At 38.3% G+C, this 24,710-nt stretch overlaps 1 protein-coding gene across 1 annotated transcript in view; it reads left to right on the forward strand.

Moving 5' to 3' along the window:
* The window catches only part of OstDelta (oligosaccharide transferase delta subunit), a 279,105-nt gene that overhangs the window by 19,476 nt on the left and 234,919 nt on the right, over nucleotides 1-24,710 (forward strand). The window contains exon 2 of the mRNA XM_090384636.1: nucleotides 11,945-12,138. Coding sequence (XP_090240762.1) covers nucleotides 11,945-12,138 — 194 coding nt within the window. The remainder of the gene's footprint in view (nucleotides 1-11,944; nucleotides 12,139-24,710) is intronic.

Below are 24,710 nucleotides of genomic sequence, written 5' to 3' on the forward strand. Positions count from 1 at the left end.
GAAGGGCAACAAGATTAGTGAATGGAACAAAGGGGTGCTCTTACTAAGAAAGGCTTAAGTTTTGCAAATTACAGTGTCTGGGGACTAGGCACCAGCGAGGTGATCTAATAGAGGTGTATAAAGCCTTGAATGGTTTGAGCATGCTCAATGCTGATGGGATTCTTCCTCTTTCTCAGAATAATCACCTGAGAGGGCATAAATTCAAATTTAGAAAAGACAGATGTAGGATAGACGTGAGGAAATTTGCCTTTAGCCAGCGGGTGGTTGGTTGGTGGAATAGACTTCCATCACTTCTCGTGGAAGTTGATAGCCTAAATAAGTTTAAGGCTCAGCTGGACAGGTATTTCGAACGAACAGAGGGGTGAAGTGGAAGTGGTTATTTTTTATTTATTTATTTATTATTATTTTTATTTTTTTGGCTGATGCTGCACAAGCTTACTTTCTTGCATAAAATGCCTCTACTAATGCTAAGTAGTGGAGCAGTTCACCCAGATAATGAGGCACTGTGTTATAATCCCAGTCTCTGACCTAACAATCACTTATCTGAAGGGGCGCCTCCGTAGCCAGGTGGGAAGGAGCAGCAGTGCGTAGCATACGCTTCTTGATTAGACCGGGGTTCGAGCCCGTCACCACCAAATACGGAGGATGCGGAAAGGTCAGGGAATGACCACCGCATATCCCGGAGCAATATGGCCTTAGTTGCTAATGCTCCTAAAAACCAAAAAAACTAACTAAACTAACTAACTTATCTGAAGGCTAAGGTCAAATACAAAGACACCCTAAATCCATTAAAGTACAGACCAACCACTGTCTCTCAATATACAAGATCCTGACCAGCTGCATAAGCAATAAGATATCAGACCAGTTGGATAGGCACCTCTGTAGCCAGGTGGGCAGGAACAGCAGTGCATAGTACACGCTTCTTGATTAGATCGGGGTTCGAGCCTGTGACTACCAAATATAGAGGATGTGGAAAGGTCAGGGAATGACCACCGCATATCCCTGGAGCAATATGGCCTTAGTTGCTAATGCCCCCAAATAACAAACAAACAAATACCACTTGGATAGCCAGAACATCATAGCCAAGCAGCAGAAAGGATGTAAGCAGATGAGCAAAAGATGCAAGGAGCAATTGACCATTGACATGGGAAATGTGGAACAGTCCTACGAGGAGCACTACAACCAGTACCTGGCCTACGTCGATTACTGCAAAGCCTTCAACTCCTTGCCCCATCGTTGGCTGATAGAGTCACTGATAGAGTAAACCCAGCGGTGATACTCTTCCTAAAAGCAACCGTGGCAAAGTAAGGGACCACCATCAAGAGGGAACATGATGACTAGACAAAATGCTATCAGAAGAAGAATCTTCCAGGGAGATGCCCTGAGCCCAATGTGGATCTGTCTAACAGTCAACCCACTATCCACCATGCTCAACAAGAAGTAAAGATATACCCTAAAAGAAGGCACGACGAACCTGCATATCCTCCTCACCTGATATACATCAGTGACACTAAACTATGCAGTAGCCGAGAATCAACTACAAAAGCCACTCCTGATCACTGAAGCACTGACATCAGGATACAATTTGGCCTAGACAAATACAATATCCATGGATGGCATCATAGAAATCCAGTCAGCTGAAACTACCAGCTGAAGCCCTTGTGAAGAAATTGAAGCCATAACAAGAGTTATTGAAGTTAGTTCACTGGACCGAACCTGTTCGTAATGGACCGCTGGTCCTTGAGGTTGTCACCGACATTTTCTCAGATATGCCAGATAAGCTGTACTTGCTACTTGGGAGTCTAAAACGCTGATGGAACTGATATTCAGGTTACACTCAAGTCAAGTGGACCCAATTTCGGCGACGTCCAGATGGTCTGTGATAGCCAAATCCTCTGCTTGCACCTTCACAATGGTGGGACTGTTAGTAATCTTGAGTATAACCTCCATGCACAAGCACATGGTAGGTGACCACCCAGGTGTGAACCAACGTAAGCAGGGGTCGAGGTGTGGTGCCCACACCACATGGAGGAATGCCGCCCCTCTGTGTTACCAGGCAGTACTTTTTTTTTTTACTAGGTGGTAGATGACTCATCAACCGGTGAAATACCACCATTTTGCTTATTAGAGACTTGAAGTGGTGGAAGTCCCATGTTTAGTCTCCAGAGCTATGTTCTGGTCAAACCTCCCCCATCTCTTCCATCATGCAGTATGATTGATGACATTTGAGGTTATGATGAACAACATGGTGAGATCCAATCTTCCTTACATTTCGAGGGTACAGCACTAAAACGGTGTTCGCAGGCCAGCCGCTAGTTAGTACACTGGACCGAACCTATTGGTAACTCCCTAGGAGGCTTCCGGATCAGCTAGTGTATAATCTTGCTACCTCTACTATGCCAGATAGTGACTGGAGGGAGTCCGAGTAGTGTGTATGCTGGGGGCATTGTTGAGGCCACGTTATGTCAAGTATCTGGGTATATTCTTACCATGTGTACGCCATATCCAAAAATCTCATTACGTCATATAGCATATCCCACCCACTTTTTCTTACTATTGAATACATCATGAATTGTCAAACTAATAGAGTAAGCATATCTGTGAAAAGATCTAAACCTCCCAAACACTTCCTAATTCATTTCACAAATATACGTGGTCTCAATTCTAATCTCGATGTCCATTTCCACTTGCAGTCTGACAAACCCCATGTACTTTTTCTGACAGAATCTCAGTTATCGGTTGATTCAACTACTGCTCATCTCAGTTGCCCAAATTATTTGCTGTATGATTCCTTTCGCCTCAAAGGTGGTACATGTGCATATGTCCGTTCTGATATTCCCTGTCAGAGACTTGGCAATTTGGAATCTTCTCTCTTTGATCTTCTTTGGCTTAAAATCTCTCAACCTCACTGTGTCAAATTCATCTGTTGTCTCTACTGTTCTCTCAACTCCACTAATGACTTGGAGCTCTTTGACTTCCTCTCTTTGCAACTTGACTTTCTCCAGTCCAACTTTCCTAACAGTGAGGTAATTTTCCTTGGTGATTTTAATGTTCACAACTCCAGCTGGCTTCCGTTTTCTAGTCACACCGACCCGGCTGGTCGAGATGCTGAGGCTTTTGCAGTTACTAACGACCTTGCACAGATTGTTCATTTACCTACAAGAATACCGGACAATCCTAACCATACAGCCAACACACTTGATCTTTTTCTCACAAACAACCCTTCTAAGTACACGGTCAAGGTGAGAGATCCTTTAGGCACCTCAGATCATAACTTGGTGATTGTCTCTTCTCCAATGGAGCCTTTTATCTCATTGATTTTCCCACCTCGCATTGTTTGGCCTTACAAGAATGCAAAATGGGATGACCTACGAGATTTCTTTTCCTTGGTCGGATTACTGTTTCAAAACTTCTGATGTCAGTGTTTGCTCAGATCATGTTAGTGAAATTATTCTTGCAGGAAAAGAATCCTTTATCCCACACTCCACTTTAAAATCTCGTCCTTTATCTAAACCTTGGTTTTCCAATAAATGTGCTAGGGCTGCTGAAGAGAAGAACGTTGCATATCGTAATCAGCTTGTTTCCAATTCTTCAGTTTCATATTCTGTCTACACCAAAGCTCACAACAATCGTAAAGCAGTTATTAGTCCAAACTAGAGTTTCAACAGGCTAAGAGTAGAAAACTTGCTTCTTGCCCTAATGATAGCCGAGCATTCTGGGCTCTTGCCAAAGCTATTGGCCGCAACTTTTGGCCATCAACGTGTGCTCCTGAACTTACTCCTGTTCTTTGCCGCCTTTTTTCACTTTCTTATTCCAAAGATGTTTTACCTTCTGCTTGGAAATTTGCTCATATCCAACCAGTTCCTAAAAAGGGTGACAAATCCCTCCCATCCATTATCATCCCATTGCAATTATATCTACTCTTTCTAAAGTAATGGAGAAATCAATTAATCGTCAACTCTTAAACTACCTAGAAACCTTCCATCTGATCAACAATCGCAGTATTGATTTCGTCAGTGTCGATTCACTGGTGATATTCTGGCTTATGTTACCCATTTATGGACTAATTCAATGGAAAAGTTTGGCGAAACACAAGCAGTTACTCTTGACATCTCAAAGGCTTTTGCTCATGTTTGGCATAAAGGTCTTCTAAACAAGCTTCCATCTTATGGTTTGCCAACTGTTTTTTGTAATTGGTTATCTAGTTTTCTCTCTGATTGCTCACTGAGGATGATGGTAGATGGCTCTCTGTCTTCTAACTTCTCCACTAATGCCTGTGTCCCCGAGGTTTAGTTCTTTTCCCCACTCTTTTCCTCTTGTATATTAATGACCTTCTTCCATTGACTGGAAATCCTATCCATAGTTTTGCCGATGATAGCACATTGCATTCCACTTTCCATTTTGAGAAACCTTGCCCTGCTCAATCAGCTTCAACTTTTCGAAAATCTTGTACACATTCCTTAAATTCCGATCTCCAGGTGATTCTCCAGTGGGGCAAAGACAACTTAGTTGATTTCAATCCTTCTAAAACTGTCTTGTCTTATATCTCGCGAAAAGATTCTTCTTCTCCTATGCTTATCTTTGGTGACACTCCGATTTCTAGGCAAGTGTATATATCTCTTTTGGGGATTACCCTGACTTCTAATCTCTCTTGGCCCCGAGTGCCAAGCGATAGTGCCCAAGCGATATTTTGTGCGATACATAGCGTTCTTTCACAGCGGATTAGTTATATTTATTTTCCAGTGTCACTATTCTTCTTGTTTTTCTTAAGTGATTCTTTACTTAAAAGCTTTGAAGTAGAATCCAGAAAGGAAATACACCTTTCTTTCCTTGTGTATATATATATATAATCCGTACTAACCTAACTAAACCTCTAAACCGCTTGGTCACTGGTGGCACCGCTCCTGCCTCCACGTGGCGGGGCTGGAAACCTGGGAGGAGAAAAACACTCTCCCGGGGCAAAAAGGAGCAAAGATGGACATAAATAGACATGCCACTTATGGATCTCATGATCCAGATCTCTCAAACAGAGAAGACTTAAATGCAGGAAATGCAAAACGGCAGAAAAAAGAAGGAACAGAAAGCCCTGCTCCTCTTTTTTTGATACTGCATTCATTGACTGACAATCCTTTGAGTAAGCTCTCCCCATTCTTAATACAGAAATGTCTTGAGAATGTGGCGGGCCCACCAAAAATGGTTAGAAGATTAAAATCCGGAGACCTTCTAGTGGAGATGAACGAGAATAAACACTCGGAAAAACTATTAAAAATATTGACTTTTGGTGGAATTCCCACAAAGGTTACCCCGCATGCCACCTTAAACTCCTCTAAAGGGGTAATAGCCGAGTGGGATCTCCTTAACGTATCTGAGGAGGAAATAGTTCAGGAATTAGGTGATCAAAATGTAATAAATGCCAAAAGGATAGTCATTAAGAAAGATGGGGTTCTTACTCCTACCCGAACGGTCATTCTTACATTTAAAACACCAATTTTACCAACAACTGTTAAAGCTGGATATTTAAGGTGCAAAATTCGACCTTATATTCCAAACCCAGTCCGGTGTTTTAAATGCCAAAAATTTGGACACTCACAAGCAGTCTGCAGGGGTGTAACCACCTGTGCCTCCTGTGGTTCAAAAGAGCATGTTCACACAGACTGCCCCAATGAAATACAAAGCTGCCCAAACTGTAAGGGGAATCATTCAGCATTTTCAAAGGAGTGCATCCAGTGGCAGAATGAAAAGAATATACAAAAGTATAAAGTAGAACACAAGGTGCCATACCAAGAAGCAAAAAGACATTGTTTAATTTCAAATAAATTGCCATCTTATTCTTCAGTTGTAAAAAAGCAGCGATCCATAACAGTACAAACAGATTGTTCAGTTCCGCCAAGCATCTCAATTTCTGATTGGGCCAGGTCAGTCCTCTCTACACCAAAAGAACAGCCTACCCAACAGCAATCAACTCATTCGGTAAACACACCATTGACAATACCGCCAGATAAAAATTCTGTACAGCAGCCAGTTAATCAAACAAGCTCTGAAAGAAATAATCAAAAAACCAATACTGATACCATGGACATAGATAGAAATTCACACCGAGATGAACCACTTCTTGAACTTCATGCGGAAGAGGAGGACATGGACGTCACTAGACCAAATTTCCCAAAAAGGGAAAAAAGACTAGACAGGCGCAAACAGACCACATCCCGTAAGCAAGCAGACACAACCGATAATCCTCAATAATGCACAAAATCATTCAATGGAATTGTCGCGGACTCAGAGCTAACATAGACCATGTCTATGACTTAATCACCGAATATAAGCCTGCTGTTCTTTGTCTACAGGAAACAAACTTGACCCCTAAAATAACTATGAGCATAAAACATCATATAATGCTTAGAAAGGATAGGAATGACTCTAATACAGCACATGGAGGTGTAGCATTGCTAGTAAACTCCAGAACTCCTTTCAGACCAGTTCCACTGCAAACAACTTTAGAAGCAATTGCTGCTAGAGTTATGGTTAAGATAGCGGTAACAGTTGTTTCTATATACCTTTCGCCAAACTGTTCATACTCTCTAGCAGAATTGAATGATTTAGTTACTCAGCTGCCACCACCTTTCTGTATCTTGGGTGACTGGAATGGGCATCACCCCCTATGGGGTTCCTCGCACCTTGATAAGAGAGGTCAGTTAATAGAAAAATTTCTTGAAAGGCACAACTTAACATTATTAAACAATGGGACTCATACGTACGTGCATCTTTCCTCAAGGTCAACTTCTGCAATTGATCTTTCAATATGCTCGCCAAACCTCCTTCCTCTGGTTGATTGGACGGTCACTGATAACCTGCGAAATAGTGACCACTTCCCAGTAATATGCACACTATCGGCTAACTCTCCTCCCCAAACTGAGATAAAAACTGTTTGGAAATTCAACAAAGCTAACTGGAAGAAATATCAAGAGCTGGCACATCTAGATATTCAGACTATCGAGACCCTCACCATTGACTCTGCCGTAACATACATAACTCAGCAAATGATAGCAGCTGCAGAAACCAGTATACCCAGATCATCTATGAAAACTCGCTCCCACCCAAAAATATGGTGGAATGAAGCCTGTACCAATGCGAAAAAAGAAAAGAATAGATACTGGAACTTATTTCGTAAATACCCAACCACAGCTAACCTCATACAGTTCAAGAAAGCAAGAGCTAAATCTCGTCACATACAATGAATAAGCAAAAAAGAGACATGGTCTAAATATGCCTCCTCTATAAACAGGACCACAAATATCAGAACTGTTTGGAATAAAGTTCGAAGAATTAATGGAAAATATCCACCTATAACCACTCCGATAATATATCTAAAAGGCAAAGAAATCTGCAATCCTCCCGATATTTCTAATACATTAGGTGAAACCTTTGAAAAAATCTCCGCTGTAACCGCATTTGAGCCAAGTTTCCAGGCACATAAAATACAAGCAGAAAAACATAATCTCAATTTCAATACTTCACGACAGCATCCATATAATGCACCCCTTACCATGGCAGAGTTACGTAGCGCACTTGCAAGATCCAAAAATAGTGCTGCTGGCCCTGATGGAGTGTACTATGCCATGTTATATCACTTGAGTGAAGAATCCCTTTCTGCTCTGCTAAAACTGTATAATAGAATCTTTGGCGAGGACTACTACCCTACCAGTTGGCGTCATTCTATCGTACTAGCTTTCCCAAAACCAGGAAAGGACCATTCAGATCCAGTAAATTACCGACCGATAGCGTTAACTAGTTGTATAGGAAAAGCATTAGAAAAAATAATTAATGCCAGATTGACATGGTTCCTAGAGACTGAATGCATTCTAAGCCAAAATCAATATGGATTTCGAAGAACTAGATCAACACTTGACCTTATGGTCAAAGCTGAAGGAAATATCCGAAATGCATTTCTCAGGAACGAACACCTAGTGATGATATGTCTTGACATCGAAAAAGCTTTTGATACAACCTGGCGGTATGGAATTCTTCACGATCTCTATGAATCCGGTATTCGTGGTCATCTTCCAAAATTTATTCAGAACTTTTTGAGCAATAGGACCTTTCAGGTACGTTTTCACTCTGCTCTCTCACAAACGTTTCTGCAAGAAGAGGGGGTCCCTCAAGGTTCTGTGCTTAGTGCCACGCTCTTTTCTCTCAGGATTAATTCCATTACCAAATGTATTCCCGACACAGTTGAAACTTATCTGTATGCCGACGATCTGGCAATCTCAAGCCAGTCACAAAACATGCGTTTCATTGAAAGGCAGCTTCAAGGTACAATTAACAAGCTTGTTCAGTGGGCCAAAAACAATGGATACAGACTTTCAAAACAAAAAACAACAGCAATTCATTTTTGCCGTAAACGGAATTTACATCCAGATCCCGATTTACATCTTGATTCTCATCCAATTTCTTTTCAACAGAGTATTAGCTTTCTTGGACTAATTCTGGATAGAAAACTTAGTTTCTTAGAGCATATTAAACACATTCGTACAACCTGTCTAAAGAAGCTGAATCTCCTCAGGGCAATTTCCGCTATGTCATGGGGTGCAGATCGGTACATGCTGCTGCACTTATACCGGTCGCTCATAAGATCCAAACTAGACTATGGGTCACCTGCATATGCCTCAGCTAGAGAAAGTGTATTAAAATGGCTCGACCCAGTACATCACAATGCCCTCCGAATTGCACTGGGAGCTTTTCGTACATCGCCAGTTCAGAGTCTCTATACGGAAGCACATGAACCACCCCTATTTCTTCGTCGGCAAGCTCTGTTATTAAGTTATGCAGCAAAAATCAAAAGTTTCCCACATCATCCAATGAAGCAGTATTTATTCACCCCAAAATGGCATAATTTGTACCAAAATAAACCTTTGCAGAATAAACCATGTGGCATTAGATTAGAAAGCATAACTACGTGCTGGGAACTAAATATGAATGACATAACTTTAGATAATAGCACGGCTATGCCACCATGGCAAATACCCTTGGCCAATGTTGACCAACACTTCCAACAATGGGGAAAGAATGCACTTCCAAATTTCAGTCTTCAGCAGATCCATGCAACTCACTCTTTTCAGTTCTCTAGTTTTACTCAAATTTACACTGATGGTTCCAAGACAGATAGTAAAGTTGGAGCAGCTGCAGTTCTACCAAACATTACAATATCCCAGCAGCTTCCTTTGGAGTACAGTATTTACACCGCAGAACTGTATGCTATCCTGATGGCGCTAGACAATGTAAAAGAGTCATTATATCCGCAAACTATTATCTACACCGATTCCTTAAGTGCTGTATCTGCTCTTCAGTGTAAATTTCCATCCAGTCATCCGTTTCTACAACAAATTCAAACCAAGTTAATGCAGCTTCTTGCAAACAGGCAAAAATTAATTTTCTGTTGGATACCTGGGCACTCTGGAATCAGAGGAAACGAACAAGCGGATCTTGCAGCCAAGAACGCCAGTAACATAAAATCAGACATGCAGATACCTTACACAGATTTAAAATGCATCATACATACCAATGTTAGAAAAAAATGGCTATCCATTTGGCAGGGAGAAAAAAACAATAAGCTTTTTCAGATCAAAAAGGATCACAAGAAGTGGCTATCAAGCCTAAGGGGCAATAGAAAGGAAGAAGTAGTACTTGCTAGAATTCGAATAGGACATACTCACCTAACTCATAGTTATTTACTCACTCAGGAAGACCCTCCACTATGCAGCAACTGTCAAACTCAACTCACAGTAAACCACTTGATCATTGAATGCCCATTATATCTGAGAGAACGAAAAACAGCTTTCTCTTCACATCTATCTTCCTCTAATAAACTTACCTTACAACAGATTCTTGGAGACCGACGAGATATTAATGATGTTTTTACCTTCCTCAAATTGATAAACAAATATCACCTGATCTGAATCCTTTTATTTAATATAACAATCATGTACCAAATAAGACTGAAATAGGTGCATTATGGCCTTAGTAGCCCTTGCACCAATAAATCCAACAAACAACAACACTAATCTCTCTTGGCACAAGCACATTACAAATATTGCTTCCTCTTCATGTAAAAAACTTGGTTTTCTCTTTCGCTGTCGGCGTTACTTTTCTTCCAAACAACTGTACAAATCGCAAATCCGCCCCACCATGGAATATTGTTCCCACATCTGGGGTAGTGCCCCCAAAACCTCTCAGGCTTCTTGATTCCGTTTAGAAGAGGGCAGTTAGGTTAATTAATGATTCATCTCTAACAGAGTCTCTCCACTCGCTGTCTCATAGACGTACTGTTTCTGCTGCATGCCTCTTCTACAGATATTTCCATGGGCACTGTTCTTCTGAATTGGCTTCTATAATTCCCACTCTCTCTTTCAAAACAGTTCGAACACGTGCCACCACCAGCCATCATCCATTTACTGTCCAACTTCAAACTCACAAAACCAAGTTTTCATCTTCCTCGTTTATTCATTCATCTGCCGTTTTCTGGAACAACCCTCCTTCATATGTATGTCCTGAAAATTAGTCTACAGAATTTCAAGTCCAATGTCAACAAATACCTTATTTCATCTTCTCAACCTCCAACCCAAACACGGTACTAAGTACTATAGGTTCTAATACCTCTCGTGGGTGGGGTTTACACAAAAAATATAAAAAAAATAACACAAGGAGAGATGTACAAATATCTGGAGATTATGTAGCTCATAGCTAGAAGATCAAGGCCTGCCTCACTGAAAAATACCATAACATCAAAGACTGAGAAGCCTGCTAAAATCAAAGTTGAATGGTGGAAACGTGGTCAAAACCATAAACACCTACACAGTACTGGTACTAACCTACTCCTTTGGGATTATAGATTGGATGACCACTGAGTAGGAGATTATGAGATTCGACCAAGATAATCCAAGAGCTCCCAGCGCTACCTGAAGTTGGCCATTGAGGAAACTGACTGTAGCCCAGAAAGGAGGGTTTTAGACAGACATTGAAAAACAGAATGATTTGGAACCTGAGGGGTTACTTTCAGGAAAATACATCACCAATATACCAAGTCATGAGGAAAAGAGACAAATGGCACATAGCGCTCAACCTTGACAAGGAGACTCCACTCGCATAGAGAAGAAACAACAACAGAAAGATGGGTGAAGAAGGCACTCCATGGCAGAAACTACAGTGACCTCCATCAAGACTACATATAGATAAGATTGCTTCAAATGCATGGCTCATGATTGGGAGGATCTTCCCTGAGACCAAAGGTTTCATGCTCACCATCCAAAACCAGTTAATCAACACCAGGAACTATAAGAAATACATCGGCAAGGCCTGGAGTGACAGATGATGGTATGATGTCGATGATGCCACCTGGTTCCAGAAGCAATCCAGCACATCACAGTAGGATGTAGGGTTATCATCCAGACGGAATACACACATAGATGTAAACGGCTTGCTAGTAGCCTCTGATCCCAATTGCTTTTACATAATTGCTGTTTATGCAATTCAAGTATTATTTCCAAATGTTCATTAGAGTGAACAGTAGTACAGTACTGACAGGTTTAAAATTTTAAAATTTTGCAAAACTGTCAAGGATTAGTTTCATAATGCTCATTTTCTATTTGTAAAATCTACTTAATGCAGTAGTAGTTATAAATATCTGATTAAATTTATTTTATATAAAATTAAAATTAATTTATGTTCTGTGTAAAATTCAAGTGTATAAATCATAATCACATAATAATAATCATTAATTATTTTTGAAAGCAGTAAGCTGTGCAACAGTGTGAGGTAAGCACACAAATTGCTATAAGAGTTTTCTGTTACATTATTTAATATATGTACATGTGGATTATAAGTCACTTATTAAAAGTGCTTTGAATACTTCTATAACTTTTGAAAATTGTTACAAATTTTTTTATTTCAGGACTAGTTTTATTAGGGATATTGGCAGTAAGCACTGTGGGGCAAGCCCTTACACCCTCTACGTACCTGACAACAGCAGACCGTACACGACTGAAACAGGTATTTACTGCAGCATGGCCACTTACTGATCTGATCACTGCCCATTATGCTATTTTAGGATATACCCTGCTTCAAGAGACTATACCCAATGCTCAGGTAAAGGTTATATGAACTTGTAATTCTGTTAGATTATCATTTTACTTATTGTTTATTGCTGGTAGCTCTCAGTATCTTAGTGACAAAGTTAAGTTCAGCTTATTAAGATTTATGATCCAATGCAATATCAACAGTTTAATTGTCTTAATATTTTATTAAATTTTTTTATAGTTCGTTAAAACTTTTGAGAATCCATTGTAATTCCACTTGCAATGAAACAAACAAATCTATCATTTTGATTTATGTATTATTATTTATTTTTGTTTGTAATCAGAGCTTGGAAAAATCCCAGGTCTCCATAATGGCTAAAATAACGGGCCTGGTACCTTGTATTATACAGCCCAATCTTGTAGTGAAACAGAATTTCTCATAATTCTTTCTTTTGTTATCGCAGTGTTGATTGAATATCATCTAGGCACCGGCGAGGTGATCTGATAGAGGTGTATAAAGCCTTGAATGGTTTGAGCATGCTCAATGCTGATGGGATTCTTCCTCTTGCTCAGAATAATCACCTGAGAGGGCATAAATTCAAATTGAGAAAAGACAGATGTAGGATAGACGTGAGGAAATTTGCCTTTAGCCAGCGGGTGGTTGGTGGAATAGACTTCCATCCCTTGTCGTGGAAGTTGATAGCCTAAATAAGTTTAAGGCTCAGCTGGACAGGTATTTTGAACAAACAGAGGGGTGAATTGGAAGTGGTTATTTTTTATTTATTTATTTATTTATTATTTTTTTTATTTATTTATTTATTATTATTATTTTTTATTTTTTTTTTGGCTGATGCTGCATAAGCTTGCTTTCTTGCATCAAATGCCTCTACTAATGCTAATGCTAATCTTTAGCGATGATATTCAATCAACTTTTTTTTTTTTTTTTTTTTTTTGTTGGATGTGTTGTGGCATCATCACGAGGTACTGAGGGTCTCCATAGGTATGGTAACCAATGCCAACAACACAGCCTTTAGTTTTCTAAAGGCTGTGTTGTTGGCATGGGTTACCATACCTATGGAGATCCCCTGTGCCTTTTAGTTTTCTCAAAGAATATTGTATTCTTTAATTTTTCCCACAAAATTTGTTCAGAATTCAGTTGCTAGTATTATGAACGGTAATAAACCTGTTTATAAAGCCAATGATGACTGATAAATTAACCCGAAGATGTGATTAACATAAAATTTTTTTTTTATTATTGTACTCACCTTTTTCCATTTTTATATGGGGTCAGCGTTTTTATTGTTTTGGCATACAATTTTTACCGCCGGATGCCCTTCCTGACACCAACCCTCACCCTTTATTCGGGCTGGGGATATGCGGTGGTCATTCCCTGACCTTCCGCATCCTCCGTGTTTAGTAGTCACAGGCTCGAACCCCGGTCTAATCAAGAAGCGCATGCTATGCCACTACTGCTCCTGCCCACCTGGCTATGGAGGCGCCGATTAACATAAAATTACCATTTGATGTTTAAAATTGATTACTGGTGGCATGCTTACCACCAGTTGAATGCCACTGTTCCAGAGTATTGATACAAATTTGATTGCACAAAGGTATAGTACAGTGGACCAGTAGCCTGTTGTAGAAATGAAACTGATTATACTGCAAAACTGATAGCAGCAAATTAATGCAACAGTTAGGGCACAGTTAGTTAGTTTATGCTTGGCAGAGTGTAATCCCTGCTACCTGAAGAATGTATTTTGGTCATTGGCTGAAATATGATTCTACCAGAATTCACAAGTGCTAATGTTCCTTAATGAAGTGGTGCTTATGGTTATCATGGTTTTATTTTAGTTCATTTGTTGTGGAACTGGCACTCTTACTTTGGTCGGTGTGCGGATAGTATTGGCAGGGAGTCGTGCATTTGTACAACTGAGGATGAGTGTCATCTCTTTATTTTTATAATATCTTGATATGCAGGAGAATTACACCATGCCAAATATAAACCTAATTGTTGCATTTAATTGATGTTCTTATTTTTATGAATAATCTAGGAAAGGTAATAAGATTTGTCTTAGTAATAAAATGGACTCTTACTGTAATTCTTACCCAGTGGACTATTTCTGACTTCCATGTAATTCTCCAATGGAGCAAAGATAACTTGGTTAATTTCAGTCCTTCTAAAATTCATTCCTGTCTTATATCTCGCAAAAAGGATTCTACTTCTATGCTTATCTTTTTGATGACACTCAGTTTTCTAGACAAGATCACATAACTATTACGGATTACCCTAAACACATCACAAATATTGCTTCCTCTGCATCTAAAAAACTAATTCTCCTTTGCTGTTGATTCTACTTTTCTTCTAAACAACTACTCACTCTGTACAAATCTTAAATCTGCCCTACTGTGGAATATTGTTCCCACATCTGGGGCAGTGCCTCCATAAACCAGCTCAGGCTGCTAGACTCTATTCAAAAAAAGGTTAGTTTAATTAACAACCCATTGCTTACAAATTCTCTCCACTCTCTTTCTCATTGTTTTTTTTTTGTTTTTGCATTGGCCTTTTGCATTGTTTTTGCTGTGTGCCTTTTTCTGAAGATACTTCCATGGGTACTGTTTTTCTGAATTGCCTTGTTTAGTTTCCCCTTCCTCTTTCAAACCAGTCCAAACATGTGCTGTGTAATCAATCTACAGAAAGTCTAATATCAACAAGTACCTTCTTTCATGTTCTCAACCTTCAACCCATGCATGTTATAGGTTCTTAATACCTTTCATGTTTGTGCTTTTCTTTAAAAAAAAAAAGAAAAGAAAAGATGAATTCTTGAAGGTTTTCTGCATAATGAAGAATAGTAGCTCAACCAGTTATGTAACAGAAATAGTTAAAAGAAGAAAAATAAATATTTTGCTTTCATTATACAATGTATTTTATATTTTTTGGTATTTTAAGGTCACAATCAATTTTGTTGTATTTCTTCTGCATAAAAACTTTAGCACTTTTACAAATTTTGATCAGTTATTCATTTATTGAGAATTACCCTGACTTCTAATCTCTCTTGGCACAAGCACATTACAAATATTGCTTCCTCTGCATATAAAAAAACTTGGTTTTCTCTTTTGCTCTTGGCGTTACGTTTCATCCAAACAAGTTGTTCACCCTGTACAAATCGCAAATCCACCCTACCATGGAATATTGTTCCCACATCTGGGGCGGTGCCCCCAAAACCTTTCAGGCTTCTAGATTCCATTCAGAAGAGGGCAGTTAGGTTAATTAATGATTCATCTCTAACAGTCTCTCCACTTGCTGTACCATAGATGTACTGTTTCTGCTGCATGCCTTTTCTACAGATACTTCCATGGGCACTGTTCTTCTGAATTGGCTTCTATAATTTCTGCTCTCTCTTTTAACACAGTCCGAACACGTGCCACCAACGTTCATTCACTGTCCAACTTTAAACTCACAGAACCAACTTTTCATCTTCCTCGTTTATTCATTCAACTGCTGTTTTCTGGAACAACCTTCCTTCATACATATTTCCTGAAAATTACAGTCTACAGAAGTTCAAGTCTATGTCAACAAATATCTTTCATCTTTTCAACCTATGCATGGTACTATAGGTTCTAATACTCGTGTTTGGGGTTTCCGTAAAAAAAAAAAAAAAAAAAAAGCTCAAAATTTGAAAAAGTGTTAAATCAGTTGTTCATAGTATTTTTAAAACCAAATTAATATTTAAAAAAAAAGAACAAATGAATTATATACCATTTTGTAGATGCTGAAGCTGTTTCTGATCATTTTGAGTATCATTCTCATTGCAGGTTTAGTCATATCAGGTGTTTAGCTGACTTATAATGAAATAAGCAATGAGTTCACAAAAAAAAAAAAAAAAAAAATTTTTTTTTATACAGGCAGTTCTTACTTTACGAGTTTTTTTCCCCAAGTATCAACAGAATCGAAAATATGAACATTAATTGCAAAATTATGAATGTTAAACGTTCATAAATACCGCATTCCAAACCACGTGCTTAGCTATATAATACAGTGTACCCAGCTTTGCGATATTAATCATTTCCAGAGACACCGTTGTATTTTTAAAATATCGTGATATCAACCCAAATAAGACATTGTTTTTTTGGTAATTCGTTTCAAGATCTTGGAAGTTCAAATTTTCACTGTATAACTAAGCTATTTATCTCTCTAAAACGGTGTTTCCCAACCTTTTTTTTACCATGCTCCACCTAAGTCTTTCTAAAATTCTGATGCCCCCTATGTAACGTTGGGAAACACCGATATACATATTTTTTACATTCAAAAATTGAATTATTCCCTAAATGAAGCCTAATTACAACTTGTTCAGGACACAAAACTTAGGTTTTAGGAAGAAATCATTAGGAAATTATTAAGAAAAAAACAGTAAGTAAATTTTCAAAACATATAATAGACAACTAAAATTCAAGTACAAAATAATTTATATGAAAGATTTTTCTATAATATTTTAATTTTTAGTAATTATTATTTAATTGTTTAATAATTTCAACATTCCATGTGAAGTCACTTCTAGATGAGTGCACTAAATTTAGTGAGACCCTTGTGCTTGATGCTTGCCGCAGAGAGATTTTATATTGGGCTCCAATTTAGTCAGCTTCAGTCTCAAGTCTCCCCGTTTTGTGATATCCAGTCGATTTTTTTTCTTTAGTAACAAATCATTTATGGCACTAAATCCACATTCAGCTAAATATGAAGATGGAAACGGTAACAATAGCTCTCTTGCAAAGTTGGTTGAATTTGGGTATTTAATTTCTGTTTCATCACAAAGCCATGCCATCGCTCCTTTTATATTGAATAAAGTTTTAACTGACTCATCATTTTGCATTTCTGAGAGTTCTTCTTGGTACTGCATTGATACATCAGACAAATCCACTAACATTGGTTGCATCATCCAGGTTGGAAAATCAATTTGTTTTAAATCAGAAAACCTTTCTTTTAAATCAGTGGACAGAATTTTCAGATGATCGACAATAACAAGTACAGCAGTATCAGTTACTTCACATTTTTGCAGCCAACGAAACTGTTCAAAATTTTTGTTACAAATATATTTTTGACATAATTCAATAAATGTAATGAAACCAAATATCTTCGCTTTTGCATCGACGAGAGTTTTATTTGTTCCTTGAAGTTGTTTATTTAATATATTTAGTTTTTCAAAGATATCGGCTAAATAACTCACAAATGCTTTACCATCGACCGTTAACAGATGCTTCATTTCAGGTTTGTCACTTAAAAAGTCACTAATAGTATCAAATAGTTCCATGAATCTTTTCAAGCAGTTCCCTTTTGAGAGCCACCTTACTTCAGTGTGAAGTAAAAGTCTCACATGGTCTCCATTTTGTTCTTCACAAAAAAGCTTGAAGAGACGCTCACATTTGGCATTAGCTTTAATAGCATTGACACATTTTATAACTGATTTTAGTACTTCATGAAGAACAGACGAAATATTTTTAGCTACCAAGTTTTCCCTATGAATAACACAATGCACAAGAAGCATTTCTGGATTCTCATCTTTCATCAATTTTAAGCAGCCATTTTTCTTGCCCATCATATTAGGAGCACCAGCTGCAGCGCAAGATGTTATATTTTTCATTGGTATATTATTGTCATCTAAGTAATTTTTTAGCTTATTATATATATCTTTGGAGGTAGTGGTGCTCTCTAACGATTTACAGAATAACATTTCTTCAGCAAAATTACCTTTATCAATATATCTTACATAAGTTATCATTACGGCTTCACTGTCTCTCAAAGTTGAGTCATCCATTTGCACTGAGAATTTTCTTGTTTTCAGCTTTCCAACAAGTTGTATTTCAATATCTTCACTCATTTCATCTATTCTTTCGCTAACAGTATTGTTATTGAGTGGCATAGCTTTCACGTCTTTGTCATCTTTTTCCAGAACTGTTTTAAGAAATGCTGATATTGATGGTTTGATTAAATTCTCTCCTATAGTATGATTTTTCCCAGATTTAGCAATGAGTAAAGAAATTTCATAACTAGCCTCAAGAGTATGATTGATAGTTGCAGTATGAGCAATAAACAGAGACTTTACCAACAATTCTTCTTTTGTACAAGTTAAGTCATAGTAGGCGATTGTTTTAAACTCTAGACGAGCAATTTTTGAATTGCTACCCTGAACAATCAAATTTCCCCCATGTGGGGCGTAGGACCCACGTTGGGAAACACTGCTCTAATGTATAATGATATAGCGTAATAGGCATCACTGCATTTAGGATTCTATTAGCGTAGTATTGACAATTAATTAATTAAATTTATTGATCTTATTAATTTAAAATATCATGCCCCAGACTGGAGCAGCAAAGCAACGGGCACAAAGTGGCAGGAGTGCTGTGACTCGGGGGAGAACTGAGGGGGGGCAATTCTCCAAACGCATCACAGCCTAAAAAAATGTGCAACTTGTGAAATGTTTGTCGAACTCTCTGGAACAGAACATGATCTAGCCAAGGATGATGTCTTTGTGTGCCAGGTCTACACCCACACAGACATCCTACACCTGGAACACAAAGATTGTCTATAAATTAGGGCAACAAGATTGGTGAGGGGAATGGAGGGATCCTCTTACCAAGAGAGGCTTAAGATCTGCAAATTGCAGTGGCTGGAGACTAAGCACCTACACGGTGATCTGATTGAGGTGTATAAGGCCTTGAATGGGTTGAGCACGCTGAATTCTGATGGGATCCTTCCACTTGTTCAGCTTACAAACCTAAGGGGGGCATAAATTCAAATTAAGAAAAGACAGATGTAGAATAGATGTGCGGAAATTTGCCTTTAGCCAGCGGGTGGTTAATTGCTGGAACAAACTTCCATCTGTCGTTGTGGAAGTTGATAGGTTGAATAAATTTAAGGAGGAACTGGACAGGCATTTGGAGGGAATGGTGTGTTTTTTTTTTTTGGCTGATGCTGCATAAGCTCATACACTTGCTTTCTTGCATCACATGCCACTACTACTACTAATTGGGCATCGACTCAATGTTCTACTGGGTGTCTATGAGAGCTTGAGGTGTAGGGTAGATGCCCTCAAAGAAATTAATATGAGGGGCCCGTCAAACTCTCAGCTGCCCAACTCAACGCCAGAGCTCACTCCTGGGCATCAGGCAACACAGCGGCAATCTCCAAGGCAGAATGCGCTGGTCCCAAAGGAACTAGTTATTGTTGGTGATTCTATTGTCAGGGAGACGGGGAATATATTGTGTAAAAAAGGATAGATGGAACAGGACCAGGGTATGTCTGCCAGGAGCAAAAGTTGATGACACTGTAAAGCATATATCATCTTTTAAGGGCACAAAAGGTGATATTGCTGTACAGTTGGCACCAATGACATTAAGAGTTGGAGATCTGCAGATTTACTTAACAAATACAGGTCAATGTTGTAAAAAAAAGTCACGAGTTAGGGTTAAATTTGAAAGTGTCTGCAATTCTGCCCAGATACGATAGGAGGGAGTACACGATGAGAGCCTTGTCAATCAATTCGGCCCTGGAGGGAATGTGCAAGGCTCAAGGGATAGAATGTTTTTCAGCGTGGTCTGTGCTTGTTAACAGGAGAGACTGCTTCTACAGGGATGGGATACACTTAAATAATAAGGGTGCAAGAATATTTGCTGATGCTATCGAGGCAGTGTTAGGTGGGTCGGAAAACTGTTAGCTTGGGGGGATTCACAGACTAAAAGGTTAAAAGTAGCCGCAGGCAGAGGTAAAGGTGATTCTTGCACAACTTCTATTAGAATAAGTAGCGACCTGGAGTGAGGGGGCCTCTGGGGGTTTCAGGGACTAATGGCAGTCATCGCGAAACAGGTGGGTATATGGGATGTGTCAGGGTAACTAGGAATAGGTGCATGTATACCAATGCTAGAAGTATATTAAATAAATTTGATGAATTTGAAGTGTTGGTCAAGACATCAAAGGCGGATATTGTTGGGATATCAGAGACGTGGTGTCACACTGATATTAGGAATGCAGAATTGGAATTTGGGGAGTACAATGTGTACAGAAAGGATAGGAAGGGAGGAGGTGTCATGCTGTTAATTAAGAAAAACATAAAATCAAAAGAAGTGCATCCAGTTGATATAGATGAACAGTGCACTGTTGAGTCAGTTTGGTGTGACATAAGCACTGCGAAAGCAAAAATAAGAGTAGGAGTGTGTTATAGGCCTAATGACTCGAATGAGTACAATGAACAATTGTACAGAGAAATAGTGGGCTAGTAAATCAGAATGTCTTATAATGGGGGATTTTAATTTCCCAGATATTGACTGGAACTTGTTGGTTGGTCACTCACACACTAGTAAGACTTTTGTGGATTTATTGGATGATTGTTTTCTGCAGCAGCATGTTTGAGAGACAACCAGAGAGGGTAATACTCTTGATCTGGTTATCAGCAGTGATCATTCGTGTATTAAGAATTTGCAGAAAAGGAACCACTAGGTGGCAGTGATCACAGTGTACTGATGTGGGATTTACTTAAAGATATAATTACCATCAGAGGTAAAGGAAAGGGATTTTGCTTTCGTGAAGGTGAGTACAGTGATCTCAGACAGTTCTTAAATTCTGTACAGTGGGATCAACTGACGATGTTACCAACAGTAAATTCTAAGTGGGAAGCATTCAACGAATTAATCGTGGAAGCTACTAAAAGTTCATACCTATTAGGAAATATTGTTCAAGGTTTAGGCCTAAATAGTTATCAACTGAACTAATGAAACTCATGACAGACAAGAAAAATGCATGGGATGCATATAAATTATCAAGCGACTCAGAAGCGTATGGCAGATATAAGCTAGTCTGTAATCAGGTCACAAAGGAGGCTAGGCAAGCGAAGGCAGATTACGAGAAATCTTTGGCAAAGGATGCTAAGAAAAACAGCAAGGATTTCTTTACTTATATAAACTCTAAGAGGAAGGGGATGAATATGGTTGGTCCACTTGATATCGATGGTTCTACTGTTGATGATACTGCTCAGATAGCAAACAAACTGAATGAGTATTTTGCAACTACATTCACACATAAGTTATTAAGGTTTGAAAATGGCAGAAGGTTATCAAATTGTAGCAGGGTGCTTAATGATTTTGCAATAACTGAGTGTAAAGTGGAGGAGAAATTGTTGAAGTTAAACTTAAGAAAGGCACCTGGGGTGGATGGGATCTATCCAGTTATATTAAAGGAGGCAGCAAAGGAAGTAAGCAAACCCTTAGCCATAATTATGAGAGTATCCTTGGACTCAGGGGAGGTCCCCACTGACTGGAGATGTGCAAATGTATCCCCAACTCACAAAGAGGGATCGAAGGGTGACACGAGTAATTATAGACCAGTTAGTTTAACTTCTGTTCCGGGTAAAATAATGGAGTCAATGGTTAAAGATGCATTGGTAGATGACTTTCATCAACCGGTGAAATACCACTACTTTGCTTATTGGAGGCTTGAAGTGGTGAAAGCCATGTTTAGTCTCTAAAGCAAAGTTTCCGGCATCCCCATCCCCCCATACTTCTCCTTCAACCCATGCACGGTACTAAGTACTATAGGTTTTGATACCTTTCGTGTTTGGGGTTTTCATAAAAAAAAAAAAAAAAAAAAAAATCTAGACAAGACTGCAACAATAATTCAGACACAGCATGGGTTTATTAAGGGAAAGTCTTGTCTGACAAATTTTATAGGATATTATGATGTGGTTACAAAGGAACTGGATGCAAAATATAATAATGATATCATATATTTGGATTTCAGGAAAGCTTTTGACACTGTTGCGCGTGGAAGACTATTGTACAAATTGGAGCAGAATGGTATTAAGGGTAAGTTGCTATAATGGATAAAAGGATGGTTGAGTGGGAGAAGACAGAGGGTGGTAATCAATGGGTGTTGCTCTTTGTGGACTAATGTTATTAGTGGAGTCCCACAGGATACGGTGTTGGGTCCACTGTTGTTTTGTATATTTATCAATGATATTGATGAAGGTATATCAGGCTTAGTGTCGAAGTTTGCAGATGATACAAAGGTTGGCAGGGTTGTTAATGGCAGTGTGCTACTGCAATAGGATCTAGAAAATTTGGGCAGATGTACTAAGAAGTGGCAACTGAATTTTAACCTTGACAAATGCAAAGTGCTGCATACGGGTTGAAAGTAACCCCCAGAGAAATGTACCAACTGTGTGGTACTACACTTAAGGTGGTAGAAAATGAAAAAGACCTGGGAGTAATTGTGCAGTCAGATATCAAGTTTTCTGAGCAATGCAGGCAGGTTGCCAGGGCAGGTCATGAGGTTATGTCAATGATATATAGGAATTTTGCTAGCAGGGAAAAGGAGGTGATTGTCTCTCTGTATAAGGCCATGGTGAGGCCATGCCTTGAGTACTGCATACAGGTCTGGAGGCCTCATTTTAGGAAGGATGTAGATTTGCTTGAGCGTGTACAGAGAAGGGCAACAAGATTGGTGAGGGGACTGAAGGGATCCTCTTACCAAGAGAGGCTTAAGTTCTGCAAATTGCAGTGGCTGGAGACTAGACACCTGCACGGTGATCCGATTGAGGTGTATAAGGCCTTGAATGGGTTGAGCATGCTGAATTCTGATGGGATCCTTCCACTCATTCAGATTACGAACCTAAGGGGGCATAAATTCAAATTAAGAAAAGGCAGATGTAGAATAGATATGCAGAAATTTGCCTTTAGCCAGCAGGTGGTTAATTGCTGGAACAAACTTCCAACTGTTGTGGAAGTTGATAGGTTAAATAAATTTAAGGAGGAACTGGACAGGCATTTGGAGGGAATGGTGTGATTTTTTTTTTTTTTTTTTTGGCTGATACTGCATAAGCTGATACGCTTGCTTTCTTGCATCACATGCCACTACTTCTACTACTACTTCTACTCCTCTGTGTTATTATGGCTTGTGAAAAATGAAGGCTGGTTTATATTCTGGATTAGACTACCACACTTCTCCCTCCTTCCATATTTGTGTTTTATAATCTTATGATTATAACAGCATGCAAAACTATCTGACCCTTTCCTTAGTGAATTTTTTGAAAATTCACATGAGAGGATTTTTTGCTAACTGTCTCTTCTGTGTTTTGTGAATTTGGAAAAATGAAAAAAATTGTGCATAGGTGCTTTTAAATATTAATCTATTTCCAGAATATTAAATAGAAGGCTGGTTTATATTCTGATTTATCTTAAATTTGTGCTTAATCATATATTTACCATATAAATAATAACTTGTACCTTACATAGCAGATTGCAGAAAAATCTGCATTAAAAACTATTGCTTACTTTTTATTTCAACTGTTTCTGCTCTTTTGAAAGTTTGCATTGTGGCATTTGTACATAATACATAGAAAGTTGCAAAATCAAAACCTACAGGCATAAATGACATATCAACACTGTTATTGATTCTATATATGTATATGGGGAATTGATTATGCAGCTAAGTCATTTTTTGTAGTAGTTTAGTACCTCATTGAACACAAGTTAGTTTTGAGTTCTTGAAAAGTAAACTCAAAACCATAATTCCTGACAAATTAACTGTTTTATCTAGTGAAAATGATGAATTTAGATTTTAAAAGGAGAGCAACAAAATCTATATTTGCATAAAAACATATAATGAATTATAAATATACTAGTATAATTTGTTTTTCTAACCCTGAGCATGTTTCTTAATTCAAGTTTAGTATTTTATGTGGCATATATTTGATCTTAAAATTTTAGGCAAAACTTTAAAATTTTTTAGTGCTTTAAAGATCAAGCTATACATGGAATATATGGACACAATAAGATGATTTTATTTTCAGTTGTCATATGATTAAGGTGCAGCTACATGTAAATGCAAAAAAAAAACACCCCGCTGGCATTTTAAATGAAAAAGGTATTTTTTATTCTAAGATATATTTCAATAATATAAAAATAATATTGAAATGGATAATATGTGAATAAGGCTGCTGGGAAACATCTGTTTACTAAAAAAAAGATTGAAATGTGAATTCCTGCTAGCACCAAAACTGTTTGATTAGTTTGCATTTATCACGTGTCCTTATGTTTTTCACATTCTGGTTATTAGTATTATTGAAATCACGAAGTTGGGTTGTTAGCACCATGATTGATTCTGATAAATCCATTGCTGTTGCACAGCCCATCTGTCAAAATTTGGTTTATCTTAGTCCTGTATTCATGCTTCAGAATATTTTTAGAAACACAGACATGTACTTGAGTGAATTCTGAATTCAGCAGTTCTTATGAATTCTTAAGAACTGAAGTAAAAGGAATAAATTAGGAAGGAGAAAAGTTTTAGTTTAGCACTGAACTATGAAATGGTGTGCAATAGTAATATTGATCATGTGACACGAGGAAGCTAGGTTTCACTGCACTACAAAAAAAAAATTCCTTCTGTGTGGGTGCTGATTCAGCAAGTTAACCTCAACTAAGCTACCCATGAAGACAACTTACTCCAGTGATTCAAAAGGCATGTCTAAATTTAATATATTTTTTTCTTGGTTGAATATTCTCTGCGATCATTAGTGGCAGAGAATATATTAATAATGATATGTAGAGCTGGTAAGTTCTCACATTAAAATCAACATAAACTGAACTGTAAAATATTTC

Source organism: Mastigoproctus giganteus, chromosome 11 (assembly GCF_048544385.1).
Source record: "Mastigoproctus giganteus isolate SK-2022 chromosome 11, ASM4854438v1, whole genome shotgun sequence".
Taxonomy (NCBI): Eukaryota; Metazoa; Arthropoda; class Arachnida; order Uropygi; family Thelyphonidae; genus Mastigoproctus; species Mastigoproctus giganteus.